Genomic DNA, 24,536 nt, shown 5'->3' with positions numbered 1-24,536 from the left:
ATGGCTAACAAGCATTGAAAATAAAAAGAATGAGTATACTATGTGCAGACAGATTCAGCTTGTTGGCTATAGAGAAGAAAAGAAAAAGGAAGAGCCAGACAGCTGGTAAGGCCAATTGACTGGGGGCAGAGGGGAGCAAAGTATCATTTGTGACAAACTTTTCGTGAAACAATGGAAAATGCTGCTTTAAAATGGAACAGAATGTGGTGTATCTCTGCAGGCAGACCTTTAAATCAGTGGTGGACAAAGTACAGCCATCCATTTGTTGATAGACTCCATCAGACATAGTCATCAGTGAATAATGCTAAGAGATCTGCCATTCACTAACATGTGGAGGGCTTCAACTTACCCACCCTTGCTTTAAGCCTTTAGGAAAGAGAGATGGAATAAAAAATCAGAACTAAAATGAGTGCTTTAAAGCCAGTGGTTGCATGCTCCCTATTCCTACCCATGGACTCAGGGGTAACCATGATGTCTTTGGAACCATCACTCTTACAAGAAGGTCATTACAGGGTTCAATCATAGCCAAAATATCTCTTACAAGCTCTATCTAGACAGAAAACTCTCTCAACATGACAAAGGATGGGACACAATTGGCCTTTGGAACTTTAGTTCTCACCATCCCTTGCCATTGGCTGTGTTGGCAAGGGATAGGATCTGTCATTCCCACCCCTAGACTAAAAATCCCACTTGGGTGTTAATTTGGTTCCTAGCCATTCAGGCTTGCCATCTTCCTTAATACATTTTTACTTAATATCCAAAGCATCCCAAGTTCCTACTTGACAACTTCAAGGGCAATCATGATGTCTTTGGAGCTATTGCTCTCACAAGAAGGTCATTACTGGCTTCAACCCTAGCCAAAAGGCCTCTGACCAGATCTCCCTAGATAGAAAACACTGTCAAGATCCAACCCAACAATGGCAGGACAGTGATGTACACTTCCACACTCTTAAAATGTTCTCCCATCCGTACTACCAAATGGAACCCCAACTAAAGGTAGGTCCTCCCTCCTCCCATGCCAACCTTGTGCTTTTAAATCCCAGAACGATCCAGTCAGGACAAAATACAAACAATTTCTATTCTCTAGACATGTTTGAACAACATATTTAAAAGATCCAACCTATTAATAAAAAGAGACCATTATGCTTTTGGTGATACGGTCTGGGGACGCTGTCTACCACTGCTGTAAAATCAAGGTACTCCTTCCTCCTTCTATGTAATTCAGGATGCAGACAAGTGTTGCAAAACATCATCCAAGTTTGCTGCAAAACTGGTTGCCCTTCTATTTTCAGAAATCACCACCAAACTCTTTCTTGCATCCTCAGCAACTCAAAGGTTCAGGCGTTCATGCCTTTCTGGTCCTATCTGCAGGTGAGGGACCAAACTCAGATGGAATGAGACATCATTCCATCATCACTGAAAGCCTTTGTCGATCTAACCAACTGCTGTTGTCGGAAAGTCCAAGTGTCTGCCCTCATCCTGTGGGTTAAAGGTAAAGAGATTACAGTCAGCTCAGAAAGTCTTTTGAAACAAGGCATCCATAAATAAAGTGGAAAAGATGCAGCAGAGTTTCCCACTGCTAAAAGAAAAGGCCAGTGGGAAATATGACCACCAGGCCTATATTACCTAAAAACTATCACCAATCCAAGGGGAAGCACTCACTCATCCTTCTTAAGAGTTTTACTGTACACTCACATGTTTGTGTTCAGACAGTCCAAATGTACCTCTTCAAGAATGGGGTGGAAAGCTGGGTTATTCAGTTCAAACATCGCAGTACCTGCTTCAAGATTGCATGGTCCAGTAATTATAAGCTTGTCTTTCCGGCCGAGCATCTTGGGCTTTAAAAAAAAGGTCAAAAGTTAGGAAACCTCATCACACTGTAGTCTAGCAAGTTTTCACATCAAGAAGAAAAAGCAGCACATTCCCAAAAGCAGAATTAAGGTGCACACAAGTGACTTGTGCCATTCACAAGACCTAGAAACTGTAGTGCATGCACTGGTAACCTCACGACTCGATTTCTGCAAACTCCTTCTTGCATCCTCAGCAACCCAAAGGTTCAGGCGTGCATGCCTTTCTGGTCCTATCTGCAGGCTACACTTGTACCTAGTCCGGAAACTGCTGTTAGTACAAAACATGGCTGCCAGGCTGATCACTGGTAAAACTAAAAGTGATCATATTACACCTATTCTGAAATCTCTTCACTGGCTCCCTATTGGTTTCCAGGCGCAGTACAAGGTTTTGGTGATATCCTTTAAAGCCCTCATGGCTTGGGTCCAACCTATATAAGGGATCGCCTAGTTCTGTACAATCCGCCCTGCACCCTCAAATCCTCTGGGAGGAATTTATTGCAACCCATAAAAGCCAGACTAATGGCAACTTCCCAGAGGATGTTCTCCGCTGCCGCTCCCAGACTACGGAACGCCTTGCTAGAGGAGATCCATCAAATAACCAGCCTAGACAGCTTCAAAAAAGCTATCAAGATGAATCTCTTCTGGCAGGCCTTCCCAGAATAGTTCAATCTAATTTCTGTACTCTCCCTACTTTATGTAACCACTGCCTCTACTAGCAAATTGCTGTCATTTTAACAGGTTGAATTTTTAAACTATATTGTATTTAATCCTGTTTTAAAGGGGGGTGTCAATTTATTTATTGAGAGTATGTATTATTCCAATATATTCTAGTCATGTAAGCCGACTTGATTGCTGCAGCAGAAAAGCAGGGTATAAGAATAAAGTTTATTATTTATTTTATTATTTATTATTCATAGGACAACAGATTTCTGCTTCTAATGCAAGGCTAGGAAATTGTAGCCCTTCAGATGTTGATGAACTACAGTTCCAACATCCTTTGACACTGACCAGGGGCTCAGACTGATGGGAACTGGAATACATCTCAGTTCTAGGGAGTATTCTGCCTCAAGGATGCACACAGTTCTTGGGTTTCATTTGAATAAAAATATAGTACAGCCTGAACAACCTGTATGCTTTATGTTTAATACAGGTGAGAGGAGGAACTTTGTTAGTTGCTGTGTGCTTCCCAGTCATTTTTAACTTATGGCAACCCTAAGGCAACCTTATCATAAGGTTTTCTTGGCAGGTTTCTTCAGAATGGGTTAGCCAGTGTCATCCTCTGAGCCTGAGAAAGTGTGACTTGCCATAGGTCACCCTGTGGTGTTTTTTAATGCTCAAGCAGGGGAATCAAACCCTGATCTCCAGGACTGTATGTTGTTCAACACTCAAACTATGACATCACCCTAGCTCTCGAGAAGGAACTACTATATTATCGAGTCTTCATCTACCTGTACAATTCAGTCAAGCTGGGCAAACAAAAAATTAATGTTGTGATTGCAGTTTGGAATATATTGATCAAGTAAAATCTGACCACAACTCCAGTTGTGGGAGTATTTTTGCTGTCAGGTGCAGGTTATTTCCAATTTATGGAGATCCTAAACCAACATGTGAGTTTTCTTGCTCAGAAGAGGTTTGCCACTGCCTTCCTCTGAGCTTGAGAGACTGTGACTTGCCCAAGGTCACCCAGTAGGTTTCCGTGGCTGAGTGAGGATCTGAATCCTGGTCTCCTAGTCCTAGTCCAGTGCTCAAACCACTACACCATGCTGGCTGTATAATCCTAAAAAATTAGCTTTTCCAAAGCTTTGCTACAGCCCTTGAGAGATGAGTGTCCAACTCTAGCATGTTCAGATAAGGTTCAGATCAAAGACACAAACAATGGTTATAAAAGGGTGTTAATATGACTGAAGCAAGGCTGTCTTACCAGCAAAACCAAGATGGGAAGAGCAATTAATGCAAGGACCAACAGAACAATGATGGCTACAGCATAGCTTGGAATGCCCAGATTTGAAAAGGGAGGCTCCAGCCCATCACCTAAGGGAAGAAACAAAAGGGAAAGCCTTGTTACATTTCCAGGACATGCTTTGAATGAAGCAACAGCCCCTCCTTCTAACTTAAGGAAGAACACCTCGTGGTCCTCCAGATACTGCATTGCCTATCCCATGATCCCTGGTTAGGGATGGTGGGATCTGCAACACCATTTGGAGGGCCACAGATTGTTCACCGTTATTATTATAGAGCAGGGACTGGCAACGAAACTAAACTAAATAGTATTGTACCTGAATGCCCTCTTGGGGTATGGAGAACATTTTGCCACATTTTCTTGCCCCCGTGCCATCGGTGGGCCAAGGAGATGCCTTTTTAAAAATCAGGAATTCATTTCCAGTTTGCTACTGCTTGTAAAACAAAAAAAGCACTGCCTCTAAAAATTGCCCACCCTTGGTCTCCAAGCAAGAGTGAAGAACCTCTTTCAGCTCAAGGGCCAAATTCAATTACAGATATATTCTCAGAATATCAACTGATTGGAGGATAATTACTATGGCTAATTATTTTTAAAAGCAACTTTCCAGTGCCAGTTCTGCAGACACAACGTTTGTGTTCAATCCTTGAGGGTCAGGTTGACTCAGCCTTCCATCCTTTCATAGGTCAGTAAAATGAGTGCTCAGTTTGTTGCGGGCAATTGGTTTACTGATTGAGTAGAGAGTGCAGAGTTCACTGAGAAGCTGTATAGAAATGTAAATACTACTACTATTGTTAAGCTCTGTTTTCCTTCTCAGGAGGTCATGTTAAAACCTATCCTTTGACATACCTGCTACAGTAAAGGAGAATGGATCCACCTGAAGGGTTGATGAATCCAGGTAATCCCTTGGACCAACTGCAAGGGCGAGGGTTTGGAGAACGTCCTTGCTGGTTGGGGCTGGATGCTGGAATATCACATCTCCATGACACATCAAGGAGCCACCTCTGTAGTCAAAAGGCAAAAAAATATCTTAAACTGTTCTAGATGGGAAGACTTGAGAAACCACTGTGAAGCAGGTTAGCCTTATACAGAATGAACTGCCCAAGTAAATTTCACCGCTAAGTGAAAGGTTACTTAACTTAGCCCAAAAAATGGGCAAAGCATGGCCCTCATGATGTTGTCAGATTACAACTCCCAGAACCCTCACCATTGCCTATGCTGGGAATTGCAGTCCAACTATATTTGGAGGGCCATAGTTTGCACATGCCTGCCTTGATCTCTCTCTCTAACCCAGCAGGGAGGAGGACAGTTTGGTCCTCCAGTTATACTTTAGGTCCAAACTACCCATCAAACACTGAAGGCTTCTGGGAGCTGCAATCCAAAAATATCTGGAAGACATCAAAAAGCCTGCCTTCTGCTACTTATTCTTCTCTAACAGGCCTCCATCTGAGGATTCACTAACTTCAACCAGCACCTTCAACAGCAATCACAGTAATTCCAGTTTCTTTCCAGCCCCAGATAAATTCTTATGCCAGGGATTCTCAACTAAGATTCCTTGGAACCCTACATTTTAATGAAAGGTCAACAAGGCATTCTGCGACAGATTGCAAGTGGAAAAAAATAATTAACTATTTTTGAGCTGTAGATTTAACTATTTTTAGGCAGGGATTCCCTGAGTCCTGAAAATTATCTCAAGAATTTCTCCAGGATAAAAAGGTGGAGAAGGCTGTCTTGTGCAAATGTCATTAACTCAGTGCCCTCTGGCTGCGTTGCAGTCAAGTAACCATAATCTTCAGCCACCACTTCAAATCTTATCACCCCATTTCAACTCCTGATAAAAGGCCTTCTATATATAGATATATATGCAGCACCTCACAAAGTTCCTGAGCAGTAAGTCTCCATTTGTTGTTGTGTGCCTTCAAGTCATTTTCAACTTATGTCCACCCTAAGTAATTTTAAAACATAATTCTCATGGCAAGATTTTTCAAAGGAGGCCTGATATTACCTTTGTCTGTGTCTGAGAGTGTGTGACTTGCTCAAAGTCACCCAGTGGGTTTCATAGCTGAGCAGGGAATCGAACCCTGATCTCAAGAGTCAGACTCCAACGTTCAAACCACTACCCAACGCTGGCTCTTAAATCTCCATACAGGGTCCATTTAATTGAAGATTTTCATACTGGCGCTTATTGTGGGTTAAGCGCCGGTAAAACATCCCTGAAGTGCGAGGGTGCAAAAGCTGGTTGTGCTTCTGAAATGTCAGTGAAGCGTCTACCATCCTTGAATAGTTCGCAGAACAGCCATTTCTTATTAATGGGAACTATGTGTTAGGAAATGGCTGCTCCATGAATGATTCAAGGATGGTAGAGCTGACAAGACATTTTCACTGATGCTTCAAAAGTGCGACCAGCTTTCATACCCTTGCATTTCAGGGATGTTTTACCGGTGCTTAACTTATGGTAAGCGCCAGTGTGAAAATCTTCATTGTCTTTTTAATTCTGCTGTGTCGCAGGCTAGGTTACTAGCAGGACTCGCGAACTTGAAGACTCCATTTCTCATAGAGCCCCATTGAGCCTAGCCAGTGATGGGGATATTGGGTAGAGCAGCTCAACATTTGGAAGGCTTAAGATCCCAGCAGCAGAGTATATGTTGAAAGTGCTACTTACGTGATCCCTCGGATTGCCACTTGCAGGAGGTTTTTGTACTTGCCCAGTACATGCATTAGCTAGTGGGGAGGAAAAAAAGAGGTTTACAGCTCTGTAAGTCATCAGTTAAAATCTACGAGAGCCTAGACCAAGGGTAGGCAACTATGGTGGGGCCAGGAGTCAGTTTTCTTCCCCTGAGATCCTCTTAGGACCAGATGGCTAAGAATACAAAAGAAACAACAAAGACCCATAACTGACCAGAAACCCACTCCTGCTTTTTGGGAAGTGAAGGGGAAAATGGAGTATTGTACACATTTTGAACCCAGAAGAGGAGGAGACCTACCTTTCCCAATGCTTTATCCAGTTTCAAATCTCTCCTACCATTTTAAAGACAAACAAGGAGTGCATCTACACTGTAGAAATAATGCCATTTGACACCACTTTAACTATCATGGCTCCATCCTACAGAATCCAGGGATATGTAGTTTTGTGGGGCACCAGCGCTCTTTGGCAAAAAAAACTAAAAACTTTACAAAACTCCAAATCCCAGGATTCCATTGGATGGAGTTACAACACTTAAAGTGGTGTCAAACTGCATTATTACTACAATGTAGAGGCTCTCTAGGACTCAGGACACCCTTCAGATGCCCTCATTTTGTGAGCTTTATTGATTTATATATTTAAATATTTATAACACATTCTCCATAGCCAAAGCTCTGAGGATGGCTCACAAAGTCAATTTCAAACAATAAGTAACAATGATTTTAAAAATGTAATTCATTTATCAGTTGAAACCCATACAATTTAAACCAGGAGAAAACAATTCAAAGTAGTGCCAGCCACAGCACATGCACAACCTGGAGAAAAAAAACAAGTTTTGACTTGGTGCCAAAATGCTGACCATATGTACCATTTTAAACAGGATAGTATCTTTTTTCCCTATTTTCAGACTGTCCACTCATTTTCATATCAATGTCAATTTTGTTCCATTTTCAAGAAAAAATGTCCTGTTACATTGTGAAAATGATTTGAAGATCCCTTTTTGAAACTGTGGTTGTCAAAAAGCTGTGTCACAGAGTGGCATGGGAAGTTTTATGATAAGGTGTTCAAAGAGTGAAATTTGCTGCATGAGATTACTTCATCGGAGAAATATTCATGGGTCAATCGTGGTGAAATACAGTCAGTCCCCCTCTACTTATACCCAATTTTTCTTTAAGTTCTGTCACTGAAGAATAATTCAAAGTTATAGCCATGCTATTCTGTGGAAAGATCTTGTAGCACCTTTGAGACTAACTGAAAGAAAGAAGTTGGTAGCATGTGTGCTTTTGTAGACTTCAGACTAGTTCCTAAGATGCATTTGGAATAATAATTGTTAGCTCAATATGTGCATGTATTAAAACTTTTGTTATCGTCTTTTTCACGAATATGGAATATTATATAATCCTGTCCTGGTTTTGCCATCCCAATGTCCCGTTTTTGTCTCAAGGAAATATGATCAGCCTATGCCAAAATGATGCCAACATTGGTGCCAATCCAAGGGGAGGGTATTCCACAATTGAAGTGCCACTGCAGAAAAGGCCCTTCCACAATGCATTTCCCATACCAGTGGGACACAGAGGAGGACCCCTCCAATAGATCGCAATTCTTTGCCAGGCATCGATAGAGAAGAACTCCCTCAAGTATCAAGGTCTGCATCTTGCCTGCCATGACTTTTGTGCAAAGGTGTTGTTGTGTTGCCGTATTGCAATGGGATATGCAATGAAGCAATTATTGGAAGGAAGGGGTTACTGCATTTACAGCTGGCATGATAACAACCAAGGGAGGGAGACTTGGCTCCAGACTATCCAAGGTCATTCTTCTGGGAAGAAAGTGGCTGTAGAAACAAGGAGAGGGCAGTATGGGAAAGGAGGGAACCAACATTGCTTTGAGTTTGTAAGAAACAAGCAATTAGCCCACCAATCATCTGAAATTAGTTAAGGCATTGCAAACACTTGTTGTTCGAACAATGAACGTTTCCGGTATGCACCTTTAGTTAGGGTTTGCTGAGTTTTAACAACTAAATTTTGAATTTCTGAACTTGGGCTGCAGAAATAATGCCGTCTGACACCACTTTAACTGCCATGGCTCAGTGCTATGGAATTCAGGGAACTGTAATTTGTTGTGGCATCAGAGCTCTCTGACAGAGAAGGCTAAATGTCTGACAAAACATGGACCCCATTCTTAGGTTAAGGATTGTGGGGGCAAATTCACAGAAGGCACATATGAACTAGAAATGGGAAGTTGGTGGCACATGTCACAGAATTGAAACCCCCAACTATTCCTCACTACTGGATATGGTAGGGCTACTGGGAGTTGAAGTCGAACAACTTCTTAGGAGAGCCACATGACTCCCATCCGCTTCTGATTTAGAGTTGTCAGAAATAGTGCAGGGAAGAATCCAGCTCCCTTCCTTTGCCCAAGGAATTTTGTACCCATCTGTCACTAGAAGAAAGATCAGTCAGTCCTTGTTCCAAGATTGCAAAGTGAAATAAACATAGAAGATGTACTGTTAATTCAAGCACAACAACAACACTAATACTCTTTCCACAGTCCCTTCAGTCTTCTTTTAAGGAGGCATTGCTCATCTAGTCTAGCCGTAAAAGACTTGATGGGCAAGCTCTAGAGGTCCAGGAGCCAGATTTTCATCCCTGGCACCCACCCAGGGACAGCATCACCCTCAAATAATGAAATCACAATTAGAATACTGTAGTTTCACTTCAACTTCCATGGTATCAGCCTATGGAATCTCGGGACCTATAGTATAGCATGGCACTAGAGCAGTAGTTCTCAACCTCTGGTCCTCCAGATGTTTTGGATTTCAGCTCCCAGAAGCTGCAGCCAGCATGACCAATGGTAAGGTGGCCTGGGAGCTGAAGTCCAAAATGGACTTCAGGATGGAACCATGGCAGATACAGTGGAATGATGCACTATAACTAGGTAGTGTGAAAGGGCCCCAGGAATTGGCCAGTGCATTGATTCAACATGTTTGTGTCTTATTCATACCACATTAGAGAGATCCCTTGCGAGATTCTGATGTTCTGCCGAAGAACGGTCCATCATTTTCTCATTGAATATTCTGTTGGTCACCAAGAAAGAAACTGGGAATACTTGAAGGCTGAGCCTTGACCCTGTAATCAGAGAAAACTTTACTGGAGTAGACTGGTAAGCTTCCATTCATTACCCACTATCACCCTTAAAATGGGATGCAGAGAGGTCGGGTTGGACAAGTACCTACTGACCATTGATGGAGAGAGATGTGAGGTCTACTGAGTAATTTGAAAGTGCCATCAGTGCTTCTAGAGCCCAGCCAATGTCAACATGAGTGTCAGTATCAATGTAGACTTCTCCATTTATGTTTATGCCACCTTGGATGTTTCTGTGCAATAGAAACCATGTTACATTAACGTAAGAAAAACAGGAGATGAAACCAAAGACCTAGCTAGTCCAGTATTCTGGCCAGCCACTGTGTGGGTAGATGCCTGTGGAGAATGCCAAAGTAGGATTTGTGTGCTACCGACACCTCCTATTTGTATTCCCCAGAGGTATACTATCATCACAATTAAGCAGTCACTGATACTTTCATCCTCCATGTTGTTGTGTGCCTTCAAGTTGTTTCCGCCTTATTGTAACTTCAGAGAAAGTTTGCCATGGGGTTTTCTTGGCAACATTTGTTCAGAGGAAGTTTACCATTGCCTTCCCCTGAGGCTGAGAGCATATGACTTGCCCAAGGTCACCCAGTGGATTTCATGGCCAAGCTGGGAATCATACCCTGGTCTCCAGAGTTGCAGTCCAACACTCAAATCATTACACCACACTGACTCTCTTCATCCTCCATATAGACTAATTAAGGTTATTCCCCTCCTCCTTAGCTACAAGCAATGCTACAATATACAACCATGACCCTCTCAAAATTGTTGAGCCACAATTCTCAGCATTGCTACTCAACATCATCAATGATGAAGATGCTGGGGGTTGCAGTCCATCAGCAAGTGGAGAACCACAGTTGCGAATGCCTGTGCATTAATACAGCATTACTACCTATTTTATTTTTCTGCCAAACAAGGCGACATCAACCTTGTTGGCCAAGTAAGGTCTCATGATTTATTAAATGTCAAACCACACTGGTCTCATGAAATTTTGTCTACTTCTTTGAGAACAGGTCCTCCTATCAGTACTTGATACTTAGCCACTACTGGTGGACTGACCCAAGATTAGCATCACCTAGATCGGAAGAAAATTAACTTACGTACATACCCACTTTCAACAAGCGAGATGTTCCGCACAACATAACAAGCTCCAAGCAATTGAGTCACCTACGGAGATAAGAACCATAGTTTTATTTAGTTATAAGGCTTCAGCTCACATACTAAAAGGGCCAACAGGCCACCACAAAGATAAGAGCCGAATGCTCAAGCCATACGCAGACAACTCAGGCCCCCTTAGAGTTTGTTTTAATTATTTAATTTATCTCAGTCTGCAAGGAATGTTTATTGTTAGCTTTCTTTATACTTGTTCTTTATACTCTTTATATATTCTTTATATAATTGTTATGTATTTTGCTTAGTTAATTTTTTGCTGCTGTTGATTTGCTCTGTATTTTTGTTTTTGTTATTTACTGCTATTGTTAATTGTTTTCCGAACAGTGAACCTGGACTTCAGGCTGAAAGAAGTATCCCACCCTGAGATTAGAACAAGGGTGGCCAAAGTGTGGCCCTCTAGAAATGATAGCTTTAAAATTTGCTCATTTTTCAGAATCCAAAGTGGGATTTATTTGTTGTTTGGCAATCTGTATGGCCCCATGAGAAAAAGTTGGGCTCTGGGATCCACCACAACTGTCCACCCAAGCCTGGATGGACCTCTTGGACTAGGATGAAGGACCCAAGTTTTCCCCCAATTTAATGATGGGAGGAGGATGCTAAACCTCCCGTGTGATAATCTCCATAATCTCTTCAGACACTTAACAAACTGACTGGATGTAAAACTATCTGCCATTTCTATTATACTCTCCTCCTTACTGCTTTTTGTTCTTGACTCAGTTTGTTCCAGTATTAAGATAGGTTATAGGTTGGTAATAAAAGCACCTACAAGAATCGTCACAAGGCTAAGGCAGGAAAAAGCATTTGGAGTTACTGCCAGCGCTCAGCAGTTCAGACAAGATGCATTGTTTACCTCCAAGGGCTTGGCATGAGTTGGTACAACCAAAAACATATCATTTACCTATATAGGTACATGAGGCAAGCAAGAGTAATGGACACAACCTACACAAGAACATGACAGTCTAAGTGCTATGTCTCCCAGACTCAAGCTCAAATGCTTATGTTACCTTGTTTCTCAGACTTTCCAGATGGTCCCAGTTCATCATACCATCCAAGGCTCCTCTGGAAGCTAATCCCAGAGAAGTGAAGGATATGTCCAGCTTCTCAGGTTCTAGGTTGTTCAAGGTGAATCCTGGTAAGAATGGAGACAAAGAAGCATTCATCCCTTGCCAAAATCCCGTGCACGCCCTGATGGCCATTTTGCTCGAAGGAATTCAGTTGGCACAGAGCTTACTTGATAAGCACTCACCATTTGAATGAAGAGACTGGACATCCAGCCTCCAATCAAAGAAGGTGTCCATGGCCCGTCTCTTTACCTCTGTGACAATCGTACGGATGACATCAGAAGGTGTGGGAACAGGGACCTTTGTCTGGAATATAGCCTCACTCTCAACAATCACAGAGCCATTCCTATTCAGAAGTGAAGAAGTTTAACATTAATTTGGCCATTTCTATAAACCTCCTAATGTATCACTGGTCCAGGACCACTTCTACAGACCTTATAGCACAGGGGTGGGTAATTGTGGCTTCCAGATAATTTTTCCCCCTTATAATCCCCAGGTGGACTTTGGGAAGAAGGGTCTGAAAGCTGTAGTCCAAACAAAGAACTTAGTCAAGCTCTGGTCCTGTTGGCAACCTCTTCCATCTGCAGGTAACTTCTACTCTCATCCACTTGAAAACAAGTAAATGTATCTGACCAAAATCTCTGAACAAGTATGTTTCTTATTACTAGCCATGCTGGGGCTGCTGGGAGCTGAAATCCAAAACTTCCAGGAGGCCAAAGGTTTCCAACACAAAGGCTACTATTTCTATACAAGCAAGGATAAGTTAATTAAAGTAAGAATTTATTCAAAGATTAGTCAAAGAAGGTCAACTGGATAATCATAATTTAAAACGATGTCACTAAAAGGATATAAGTTACTGCACAGTTTACACAACTAAAAGATATTAAGTTAAAACAATAAATTGAAAGAAGAGATGGAAAAGAGATCCTAGGTAGGAAGAGGTCAAACTTTTATGTTACGTGTTTTTTTACAAAAATGAAAGAAATGTAAGTTTTTTGTCATGTTGTATATGTTTTGTGTCTGATGTTGATATGTGGATATATATATTGGATTAAATGGCAATAAAAAACATATTTCAGAAAGCAAGGGAGGAGCAGTGGCTTTCAGTAGGAAACATCAGGCAGGTGAAGGCCCATCCCCTTTACTTATACAGATAGGTTGCTTTTGGGCATAATACCTGTGTTGATCTCTACTCTTGCCCAATTAGGTACTATCTGCCCACATTTTCAAAGCACTGGCTAGGAGTTCCCTCCACTGATCCAAAAAAACAATATAAAATCAGGACTCACAGTACCTTACAAGAGTGCTGTGGCAAAGACCCTTAGGAAACTGAGTGTTGAAACAGGATGGGGAGATTACCATCACTATTGCAAGAGCAATTAAGAAATTGAGCAATTCCTGAGAGCTACATCAAGTAAGGATTCATCATCAAGTTAAAGGTGGGCAGTGGAGGATCACCATCCATCTATTCCCTTTATTTATATCTCACCTTCCCCCCTCCAGGCTTGGACTCAAAACAGTTTAGAACAGACAGAAAATTACAATTAAAACACATTGCAATTAAAAACATAGGAAAGTTGAAATTAAAAGAGTGTTAAATGAAGAAAAGAATGTAAACCATCTAAAACTTTACTTTAAACAGGAATGGGGAAAATGCGGGCCCCCAGTATCAATTATCTCTAGCAGGATGTTGAGGATTTCAAGATGCTTAGAGTCCCCTGGAATCCCCAGGAGTCAAATTTAAAAAATAAAATAACCCCCAAAATGTTGCAAAATGCACTCTAGGATCACAGGGAGGCCCAAAAAACATTCCCCCATATCCCATAGAGGGTGTTTCGGAGCAAAAATAAATAATCTTCTTTTGCAGAACCAAAGTCTGGGAGCGGCCACAGAGAAGGTCCTTTCCTGCATTCCCACGAAACATGCTAGTGAAGGCGGTAGGATAGACACAAGTGCCTCCCTTGTAGAGCTTAAAGGTTGGGCAGGTTCATACAGGAAGATCGGCTGTTGTTATCTGCTGCCCAATCGACTTTGACTTATGGCAACCCTATGAATGAGAGGCCTGCAAAAGCCCCAGTCATCAACTGCCCTGCTCAGGTCTTGCAAACTCAAGCTCCAGCTTTTTTGAGTCAATCCACTTGTAAGCCACTCTCCCTCTTTCCCTTCCTGTCTTCTACTTTACTAAGAATTATTGCACATGTTAGCAGCTGAGCATCCTCTTGGCTTGAATCCAGTTGTATCATTAGACCCAGTGCTATGAAACAAGATGGTCCTTCAAATAGCATGGATTTGGTCCATACAGGGCTTTATACATCTATCAGCACTTTAAATGGTGCCCAGAAATAGACTGGAAACTAGTGGAGCTGTTGCAGCATCAACCTGGCTACGGCTCTGTGGAGCAGTTGAAGTTTCCAAACATTTGTCAAAGGCAGCCCTGCATAGAGTACATTATGGTAATCCAGGTGAGTTCTAACTAAGACATTTAACAACAAAAACAACATTTCTTACCTGCCTCCCCCCATGGATCGAGGTGGGGAATAACAACAATGAACAAATACACGACATCAGTTAAAACACACATCAATTTAAAAGGACAAATAAGACATAAGCATTTAAAAACAATCCACATTAAGAATTAATCACTTAAAATTCACGATTTAATAATCTTCTAGATAAGCCTGCCAGAAGAAACTGATCTTTGATGCTGTTTAAAATTCAAACAATGTATTCATCAGCTGTCACATCCCTTTTGACAGGTCATTCTACAGTCTAGGGGCGGCTAAAGAAAAGCTAACAATTGCCAACCTAGTCCTGGCTGTCTGGAGTAAATGTCTGCCAGAGGACCTAAATGTACTGAATGGATTATATGGGAGGTGGTGATAGATAAGTAACTGGGACCCAAGCCATGTAAGGCTTAGATAGTAACCAACACTTTGTACCTTGCCCGGAAACTAGTTAGCAGCCAGTAGATTGATTTTAACATTGGTGTGGTATGATTCCTTCTGGATGTTCCAGAAACCAATCTGGCTGCCGTGTTTTGAACTAACTGAAGTTTCCGAACTTGGTACAGAGATAGCCCAATGTATAGCACATTGCAAAAGTCTAGTCATGAGGTTACCAGTGCATGCACTACTATTTGTTACCATGACCAGGGAAAACAAGATACAGGGCTCCTGTTCACTTAACAATTGTATAGAAAGGGAATTTAAGCAGGTGTTCACCTAGTGAGCCTACTCCAGATGCAGCTCACCTGCCACTGCCTGCTCCAGTCTCAGCAGTCACTCCTCAGACGCATGAAACTGAGTAGCAGAATACTCTAAAGAGATTACAGGACATGAAGGAGCCCAGGCAGCTTGCAATGGAAAAGGGCTAAAGAAGGGACTGTTCAAGAACATGCAAACTTTTCTTTATGGGACTACAACTTCCAGAACCTCCCAGCCAACATCACCACTGTACTCCAAGAAAAATAACTTTCCCAGGCTCTGGGCAAGTTGTGCTAGCAATCATGAAATCATCTTAAAATGAACAGTAAATATGCCCAATTTACAATTAAAGTCATAGACAGGCTGCAATGTTATTAAAGAAAAATGACTGCAGTGAGAATAATGCAAACCCCCCCCCATGCACAATGAACTGAAACTCCCAGCATTCCTCACCATTATTTATGTCAGCAAAGCTACTAGGAGCTGTAGTCCAACCATGTAATTCCTACCCATAGTTTACTCAATGGGGTACAGTACAAACTTCCCCTGGGGGGAAAATGATGGGCAACACATTTGTTAGGACTACTTACAAGAAATGGAGAATGTTTGTTTGAAGGAAGCTCTCATAAGTAGATAACATCTTATTTACCTGGGGGCAGAACATCAAATAAGTTTATTGTTAAAGGACTCTTTGCTCAAAGGAACATTTAGAATGAAGAGTTCTGACAGAATGACAGGCAGATCAACATACAGAAGCAGTCCAAGATTTTCTTCCTCATTCTTACAACCTGAAGGCAAGATGCAACAGGATGGAGATGCAAGCTGGGCCAAAAAAAGTAGCGCTCTTTTGACTTTAGAGACCTGGCGAACTACCACCCTCACTGCCAAAGATGGCTGGTGGAAGGCTGTAATTCCAATACAGTGCACCCTTGGCATACATGCCCTCGCCGTACATGGTTTTTAAGCTTACACAAACAGCGAGGAGTAAGGGACAAAATGGCGCACATGCCAGAGGTGCATGTGTGCCACAGCATGCAGGAGCATGCCGCCATTCCCAACATATGGCAAGGGCAGACTGTACATCTTTTGTCAAGCTCTGCTTCTTGCTGCACAGATGAAATCCACTTCTTAGAGCAGCCTTTTGCAGACCAGTCCATCTACAATGGGTTGAACAGAAATAATGGTAACCTGGTATGCTACAAGTATCATAGTTAACTCCCTAAGCCTCATGAAGTCTCTCTTTGTTAGTTCTTCATACCTCCTTTCTTATTCCTAGGCAGCATCACACTACATTCCAATAACTCCCTCCACTACCATTCATATGGTTAACTATTCACCTTGGATTTAGGTGACATTCCTCTTTTTGCCTTTGTCCCCCAACAACCATCCCCACACTGGCTAGATTTGCATTTCTATTGCTAATTACATGGTTGTTACTGTTGTGTGCTTTCAGACTTAGGGCAGGCCCTCAGGCAAACTTATCATGGGGTTTTCTTGGCCAGATTTGTTCAGTGGAGGTTTGCCATTGTCTTCCCCATAGCCTGCTTAGAAATGTCTGTTCCTGGACATTTCACACCACAGACTGAAGTCTATGAAAGCTTATGCTACCAACTTCTTTCTCTCCGTCTCAAAGGTGCTACAATATCCCTTTGCATTTTGATCCTTCAGACTTGAACTCCCAGAATCCTCCTCCATTGTGAGCTACACTGGCCAGGATGTTTCTGAAAGCTGAAGTCCAAAACATCTGGAGGACCAAAGGCTGAGACCTACTGGCTTTAAGTACTTTCCTGAGAGCAGGGGTAAGATACTTGTGGTTGTCTAAGATGGTTCCCAACAAATCTTGGCACTGATGTTATTGGGAAAGGCTGGTGGAGACTGATGTCCTGCAACATCTGAAGGGGGAGAGCCAGTGTGTTGTAGTGGTTTGAGCATTGGAACACAACTCTGGAGTTCGGGGTTTGCTTCCAAACTCAAGCATAATAACAGTAAGGCGAACCTATCATAGAGATTTCTTGACAAGTTTCTTCAGACAGGGTTTGCCATTGCCATTCTCTGAGGTTGAGAGTGGGTTTTTATGCTCAAGCATGGAATCAAACCCTGATCTCCAGAGTTGCATTCTCACATTCGAGCCACTACAACACATTGGCTCTCCCCCTTCATATGTTGTATAAGTCTTGGTTATGATATCAGAAGCCAGCAAGATTCACAACTTAGTATTCACTCAACAACCATGGACTATCATCACCAATATGGAAGTTGCTGGTGTTGTTGTTGTGTGCCTTCAAGTCTATGGCGACCCTAAGGCAAACCTGCCATGGTGTTTCCTTGGCAAGGTTTGTTCAGAGGTGGCTTGCCCTTGCCTTCCTCTGATGCTGAGAGAGTGTGACTTGCCCAAGGTCATCCAGTGGGTTTTATGGCCAAGCTGGGAATCAAAGCCCTAGTCTCCAGAGTCATAGTCCAATGCTCAAACCACTATGCAGTAATATAGGGCCCATACAAATAGGCCAAAATAAAGCTGCTTCAGGTCACTTTGGAGGTATGCTGTTTAAATTATGCATGCGTCCTAAGAGTCCAGAAGCCAGGCCAAAGCCACGCTCCAGTTCTAAGGACTGGACCACAGCTTTGGCCTCTTAGGACACATGCATCATTTAAACAGCATACCTTCAAAGTGACCCGAAGCAGCTTTATTTTGGCCTGTCTGTATGGGGCCATAGATAAGAGCAAAAAAAGTTTAAAGTGCTGCCTATTCCTTTCACAAAAGGTTTTGACTCGACATGCTGAAAAACCAGATCCAAGTAGGGTACTGTCAGGGCCAGTTCCCATGGCTATAGCCAAGCTTTCTGGCAGAATTCCAATGCTCCAATAGGCCTTTGTAGCATTTACAAGAATCCAGAAACCCTAGGAAAGATGACTCAAACACTTGTTGTCTGGGACATTGTGTATACAGCATAAAACAGTTGCCTTCAAGCCAAGTTTCTGGCTGCTCAGGTGTTTTTGTAAGTATGACTTGTTGCTAGCATTGGACATTCAAGATAAGAGACATAAATAGTGGGAAATCTTTCCAGTGTCCTTTTATCATTTTCATTTTTAACCCTTCCAGCTCATCGCCAGCCTTTGCAATCTAAAAACAACAAGTCCTTCACCCAAAATTGTAACATTTCTACCAAGCTCTAGCACCATCACCCAAATAGATGCATTTTCACCGCAGAAATAATACAGTTTGACACCACTTTAACTGTCATGGCACCATCCTACAGAATCTTTGGATTTGTAGTTTTGCGAGATATTTAGCCTTCTCTGTCAGAGCACTCTGGTGCTACAACAAACTACAAATCCCAGGATTCCATAGCATTGAGCCACGGCAGTTGTCAAGTGTAGTCAAACTGCATTTTCTGTGGTCAATGAAGCTTCAACTTTCAAGCTTAAAACATGGCTAATACTAGCCCCTTCCGACGGGTCCTCAATAAAAATGGTAATTTCTCCTTTAAGCTTCTTGAACATAAATACAGAAATACTAAAGTGCTTTTTAAGATAAGGGTGGAAGACTTTAGATCTTGGGTTCAAATTCAACTCTTCCATGCTTCCCTAGCTCTTGTTTGAGGTATTAAGTTACTAATGGTATTAGCTCTCTGATGGGTTCATCACACAGTGACATTTTGTAACCTACCTGTAAATACACAGATGTTTATTGCACAAATCCCAACAAATCTCTATATGAACCCACCCAAGTCCTAAGATCCTCTGTAGAAGCCTTTTTCTCAGTCCCACCACATATGTCCACTGGATGATAATACAGGACAGAACCTTCACAATAGTTGGTCTCAGAGTGTGGAATTCCTTTCCACTGGAAGATAGACTAGTACCCATCTTCATTATTGCCAGTGTGGCATAGTACTTTGAGTGTTGGACTATGACTCTGGAGACCTGGGTTGGCCATGAAGTCACTCCGACTGCCTGAGTGAAGATGGGCTGGATATTATTATTATTATTATTATTATTATTATTATTGAATCCATTGGGTGACCTTGGGCAAGTCACACTCTCTCAGCCTCAAGGGAAGGCAAGGGCAAACCTCCTCTGAACAAATCTTGCCAAGAAAACCCCATGATAGGTTCACCTTACGGTAATTCAGAAACAATTTGAAGGCACACAACAATGACCATTTTATTTAAACAGGCCTGTGATGAATAATTTGTTGCTGAAGGGTCTTGCTAATGGCGGCAGTGTGATGTATTGCTATGTGTACCTTCCAGTCCCTTTTTATTAACAGTGACCCTGTTACAGGGTTTTCTTGGCAAGATTTGTTCAGAGAGGGTTTGTCATTGCCATCTTCTGAGGCTGAGAGTGTGACTTGCCCAAAATCACCCAATAGGTTTCCATGGCTGAGCGTGGATTCAAATCCTGGTCTTAAAATTAAGGGTGTTCTAGTATGATAGCTTGTTCAGTTGTGTTTCAACTTTTATCATCAGGCTTGCTGTTCTAGTCCAGTGGTTCCCAAACATTGGTCCTCCAGGCATTTTAGACTCCCAGAGGTTCCAGCCAACCTGGCCAAGAGTCAAATTCTGGGAGGTCAAGTCCAAAATACCCGGAGAACCAAAGTTTGGGAACTACTGTGCTATTCTATTTTAACTTGACTTTTGTCTTCCAGCAGTTGTTTAATTTTTAATTGGTGGTATAAATTCTATGCCTTTTAAAGAAATAACAAGAAATAATTAAATTAATTAAATTTTAATTAATTAAAATAATTAAATTATTAAAGAAGTAATAATTAGCAATTTAATTATTCCCAGCTTGGCTGTGATGACCTTGAGCAATCACATGCTCTCAACCTCAGAGGATGGCAATGGCAAATCTCCTTTGAAATCTTGCCAAGAAAACCCCACAATAAATTCACCTTAAGGACACCATAAGTCAACAACCTTAAGGCATACAACAACAACAAACTGTCCCAAGGCCTACCAACAACAACAACAACAAATGTGTATATATACACACACACACACACACACTTGAAGGTTTGAATGTACATCAGGGTCTCCAGAATACTTACTGTTAACTTTACTTCTTTCTCCAGCTTCTTAAAGCTTTCAGAGGATTTGTTCCCCAAGGCTTTGGTATAATTAATTCCAGTGAGGCGAAACCACAGAGGCAGAGCATGTACTGCTGGAACGAGTAATGTAGGAGGAGTTAAGGTGGTCAGATTCTCTTTTGTAGCTGACTCACTCAGTACTGGAACCTTGGGTGAAACTGGTTGCCTTGAAGAGTGAGTACCTGGGATCACAGTCCCCCTCTTGGCACCAGTTACTGTCTTTGCTTTGTTCTCCTTTGAGCTGGTTGCTTTGGCATCAACTCCAACAGTGGACCTGTTCTTCATAACATCTCCTGTCCCTAAGGTTGACACCAAAACCTTCCTAGTCAAGAGAGGTTGGGAAGTTATGTAAAGATGAGGTGGAGATAGAGATGGAGTGAAGGATGAAGTGGTGGTTCTCATCCTGCAATAGATGTTGTTGCAAGTTGACTTTGATTTATCAGGAAGAAATCTGGGGGTGGTCAGCAGAGCTGCTGTGGCAGAGGACATGAGGACATTTTGGGCAGAAGAGGACTCTGAGACAGGCATAGAGACAGGAGGGTTTGAGCCAGAAGAATCTATATAGCCTTGTCTAGGAATATGCAAAGCTGTTGTGTTGTCATCTAGTGGGGCAACAGCAGTAGAAGCATCAACAGACTTGTATCTTAGCTCAGTCTCTAATGTAGTAATTACAGCAGATGTATTTGGGTCAACCTCAAGGTCCTTTGTAAGTGGAAGTGGTGGTAATGTTTTGTACAGAGTGCTAGGTGATATTGGAGAAGGTGTAACTGCTTTGGAGCCAGACTGCCAAACCTCTGCACTTGAAAGGCTGGACAGCACTGTGATCTCTGACACTTCCTGGTCTTTCTGAGCTTTTTCAGTAGCCCCAAAGTGCATTTCCAAAGTCAGCTCAGTAACACTGGTCCTAGAGGAGTCAGGTGATGAAAAGCTTGTTGATACAGATCTATGGGTTGTAAGTAGAGAAGATCTCTCCAGTTTTGTCATATCTGTCAGGGAAGCTGTGGTATGCAAAGGCATGGGAATGCCATCTTTCCATTCAGGGGATGTTACCCCGAAGTGCTCTGTGGGGCCTCCTGTGTGCAGATGTGCCATCCCAGGAGAAGTGGGTTCAGTTGGCAATGTAAACCTTATTGTATCTAAGTAGGGGAGAGATGGAAGTGTACTACCTGTTCCTTCTGAGGGCTTGTGTGCAACATCATTGCTATCCTTCTTTGTGACCGATGACTCCGCTGAGGCCTCCAATCCAGAAAGTTCCTCAGATGTCAGCACAACCCTAGATGTGGCAAGAGAGGTGGAACTTGGAGGAGATAGTGTTGCTTCACTCCACCTTTGAGGCAAGGTGTTGTGCTGATCTGCCAGATCAGCTTTGGGCTGTACAGAAATTAAGCTGGAGGCCAACCTCAGAGTTGGCATGGTCTCTGTAGTTGTAAGCAGGAGCTCCAAAGAGAGGATAGGTGACACCACCGCAGTTGTAGTGCTCTGTCCCATCTTCGCCAATTCCCACCCACTAGGAGTGTTAGTCACAGCTTCCAATGGACCATCTTGTAGAAGGGGAATATCATACCCAGTTCCAGTGTCCCCAGAATGCAGTGTGTCAAGTGGAGAAGCAGTTGAATGCTGCCAATATAAGAAGTCTGTGCCAAAACGAATGCTACTACTTGTGCCCTTTGAGATGGCATCATGTGTAGGACCAACATAGAGTTCAGTACTTTCCTCTCCTCTGTGAGAAGTGATGCCCTTCCATTCTAACTTGGTTCTTTCAGCCAGAGAAGTGCTTAGTGCGTCCTCAGTTGCCAAGGAGGAGACCTCATATGCTTTTGTAGTTCTCAGACTCGGAGGAAGAGCTGTCAAAGCTGGACTCCTGAGGTCATCTTTTGGCTGGGAACTCAAGTTAGCTTCTGCAGGCATGCCAACAACTACTGTATTAGGATCCAGTTGGGTAGTGGCAAGAGAAAGGCTGAGTTCTGGCATCCCAGCTTCAGAGGAGTAAGGAATGTGCATAGGAATCTCTGTGGCCATCTGGTTAATACTATTATCCAAATCGCTGGGAGACTCTGTTGATAGAGCAGACATAGTACGAATCTCTGCAGCTGTGGGAGTAGGGGTAGATCGGAACAAGCTGGTAACCAGAGGTTCAACTTGGTAGCGAATGGGAAACTTTATGCTAGTTGTGGAGCCAATGAAATCTGGCAGACTAAGGTGAGATGAGCCCTTGGCTGAGTGACTACTTAAGAACCTAACAGAGAAAGGGAGCAGAGTTACAGGAGCTGCACTTGTAGGAGACACTTTAGTGGCAGGTTCAGTGATACCAGTTTCCTGGCCAGTATGTGGAGTCATCTGCTCTGAGTGAGTCTTCCCTGAGCTTGAATCAGAAGGCTGTGTAGGGGGCAAGTCAGATAAAGTATCGGTAGAATGCTGTAAGACAAACGCTAGAGAGCTGTGGGCTCCACTACTTGAGTGGAGATCCTTAATCCCCGCATCAGTCGTCCCAGGAGTTGTTCCACCAGGAGATGCAGAACCTTGAGGACTAGCACTCAGGGTCTCAGGAGGAGTTGCAGGAGTTGGGTAGGACACTTCAGTCTTCCTGTACTGGTTACTGAGAAAGCCATCCTGTTTGGGAAGATCAGTGCTATGGTAGCCAGCATTTCCACTGTACAGATATCTCCCCGTAGGATGCCAAGGCGGGTGGCCTTTGGTAAATCCATTACTCAAGTCTGGATCGGTCATGTTCCACCTATTTGTAGAGTTCTGGAATGACAAGGGCGCTGGGGATCTTGGTCTTGCGCCAGGTAAAGTTTGGTAAGATGCAGCCAAATGGCTTTCGTTATATGCAGCAGTGTTGGCAACCAGAGGAATGATAGCCAAGAAGATCTGCCACATCCATCTTTTGGAAACTGTTACCAAGCCCACAAGAAGGTGGGAAGTTCCTCTCCTGGGTTTTTGGGAGCTTCTGTAAGGGTCCAGTTTGCCAGATGGTGGTCCTGCCCATTGACTTACAATAGAAGAGTCCATCGGTGTTGGTCAACTGCACATCAGAAAAAAACAGGGTCGCCTTAGGGTCACCATAAGTTGGAAATGACTTGAAGGCACACAACAAGGCAACTGCTGCAGAAATTATGTTTTAGATCCAAGGCAGCCTTTTTTTTTTTAACGACCCAAAATGACTTGGAACTCATTGACATGTTGCAAGCTTTCAAAGGTTTATATAAGAATACAGAAAAGTCTTTTTACAGGAACCTTTAAAAGCTTGCAATATGTATTTTGTGCATTTTAGTTGTTCTGATAAAGACATCACACTTGTGTGGATTCTGGATGTTATTGTACTTTGCTATATGGCCAGCATGGCTACATCTGGATAGGTTTTCTGTAGAAGAAGGTAAAGGAGACTCAACCTAGGGGAAAAGAGATTAAACTGGAATACACTGTGAGGATCTGGGCTTGCTGTGAATTGGGCCTTCCTAATGTTTTTTCATTCTCATCCAGGTAGGTATGTAGCTATGGAGGAAACAAAATGAAGGCATTGCTCTCCAAAAGAATTCTTAACTGTCCAAACCCCCAAACATCAATTTTAACCTGTCCCCAAACTGCATGCAGAAACACAGTTCATGCACCGAAACAAAAGGGGTAGGCTGTGTTTCAAAGAGAATTAAAATACAGCAAATTATCAGAGTTCTGCAGAGTGAAACCCCATCACACTCTCTCAGCCTCAGAGGATGGTAGTTATCAACCTCCTCCCCTGAAGAAACATGCCAAGAAAACCCCATGATAGAGCCTCGGGGTCACCATAAAGTCAGAAATGACTTGAAGGCACACAACAACAACAACAGCAGCAGCAGCAGCAGCAGCAACAAAGGTGTATATGATTTCCAAAGGCTCACACACTCTGCAAAGCTAGAAATTTGGGGACTGAAGGGAAGTTTCTTAGCAAGTTTCATTGGGGAGGACAGGATACTCATTTGGAAGGACAATGCTCTCATATTTTGCTCATCTTCTCATAGCTACAACCCTGTTGCCTCCTTTAATTAAAAAAGGAGAAAAGAAGAGAGGGAGGGAGGAAAAGAGAGAGAGGGAAGGAAGGAAGGTCAGGACAGCATACCCAATCTTCCTCTCTTACCTTGTATATAGTTTTGAACACATTTTCATATTTTGCATTGTGTATTATTTATTAACTCTTTAACATTCTTTGATTGTTTGTTTTTAACCATACATCTACACTTTTCAATGCTTTGGTCTGGTTTTTAACTTGCCCTGTTTTAAATTTGTTGTCAGCAGTCTTGGGAGAAAAGCAGGGTAAGGATAATTATGATCAATCAATCAATCAATCAACAACTCACTGTACCACAAGCTTCCCAGGGGAACTGAGATTTGTTCCTCAGC

The 24,536-nt window shown here is 42.6% G+C and overlaps 1 protein-coding gene across 1 annotated transcript; it reads right to left on the bottom strand.

The window, feature by feature from the left end:
* Nucleotides 1–1,178: 1,178 nt before the first annotated feature.
* On the bottom strand, nt 1,179–23,171 carry LOC149307233 (uncharacterized). The gene is made up of 12 exons (XM_089538290.1): nt 20,121–23,171; nt 15,661–15,719; nt 12,053–12,213; nt 11,811–11,935; nt 10,742–10,800; nt 9,727–9,863; nt 9,491–9,615; nt 6,470–6,528; nt 4,657–4,811; nt 3,772–3,881; nt 1,696–1,838; nt 1,179–1,479 (listed from the first exon to the last, which is right to left on the bottom strand). The coding sequence occupies exons 1-12, from the start codon at nt 23,169–23,171 to the stop codon at nt 1,386–1,388; spliced, it is 4,278 nt and encodes a 1,425-aa protein (XP_089394416.1). The 3' UTR covers nt 1,179–1,385.
* Nucleotides 23,172–24,536: the final 1,365 nt, after the last annotated feature.

This window comes from Sceloporus occidentalis, unplaced genomic scaffold, assembly GCF_023333645.1.
Source record: "Sceloporus occidentalis isolate IW3139 unplaced genomic scaffold, rSceOcc1.0.p SCAF_9, whole genome shotgun sequence".
NCBI lineage: Eukaryota > Metazoa > Chordata > Lepidosauria > Squamata > Phrynosomatidae > Sceloporus > Sceloporus occidentalis.
This window is presented reverse-complemented; position numbering and strand designations above follow the sequence as displayed.

Bases quoted from the DNA above. Each gene is read 5' to 3' on its own strand.
- LOC149307233 (XM_089538290.1), bottom strand. From the start codon at position 23,171: ATGGACTCTTCTATTGTAAGTCAATGGGCAGGACCACCATCTGGCAAA. The intron at 10,801-11,810 runs GTAACATAAGCA...TTATCTCCGTAG, and splicing joins TGGAAAGTCTGAGAAACAAG to GTGACTCAATTGCTTGGAGC. The intron at 9,864-10,741 runs GTATGTACGTAA...TCTATTGCACAG, and splicing joins ATCTCGCTTGTTGAAAGTGG to AAACATCCAAGGTGGCATAA.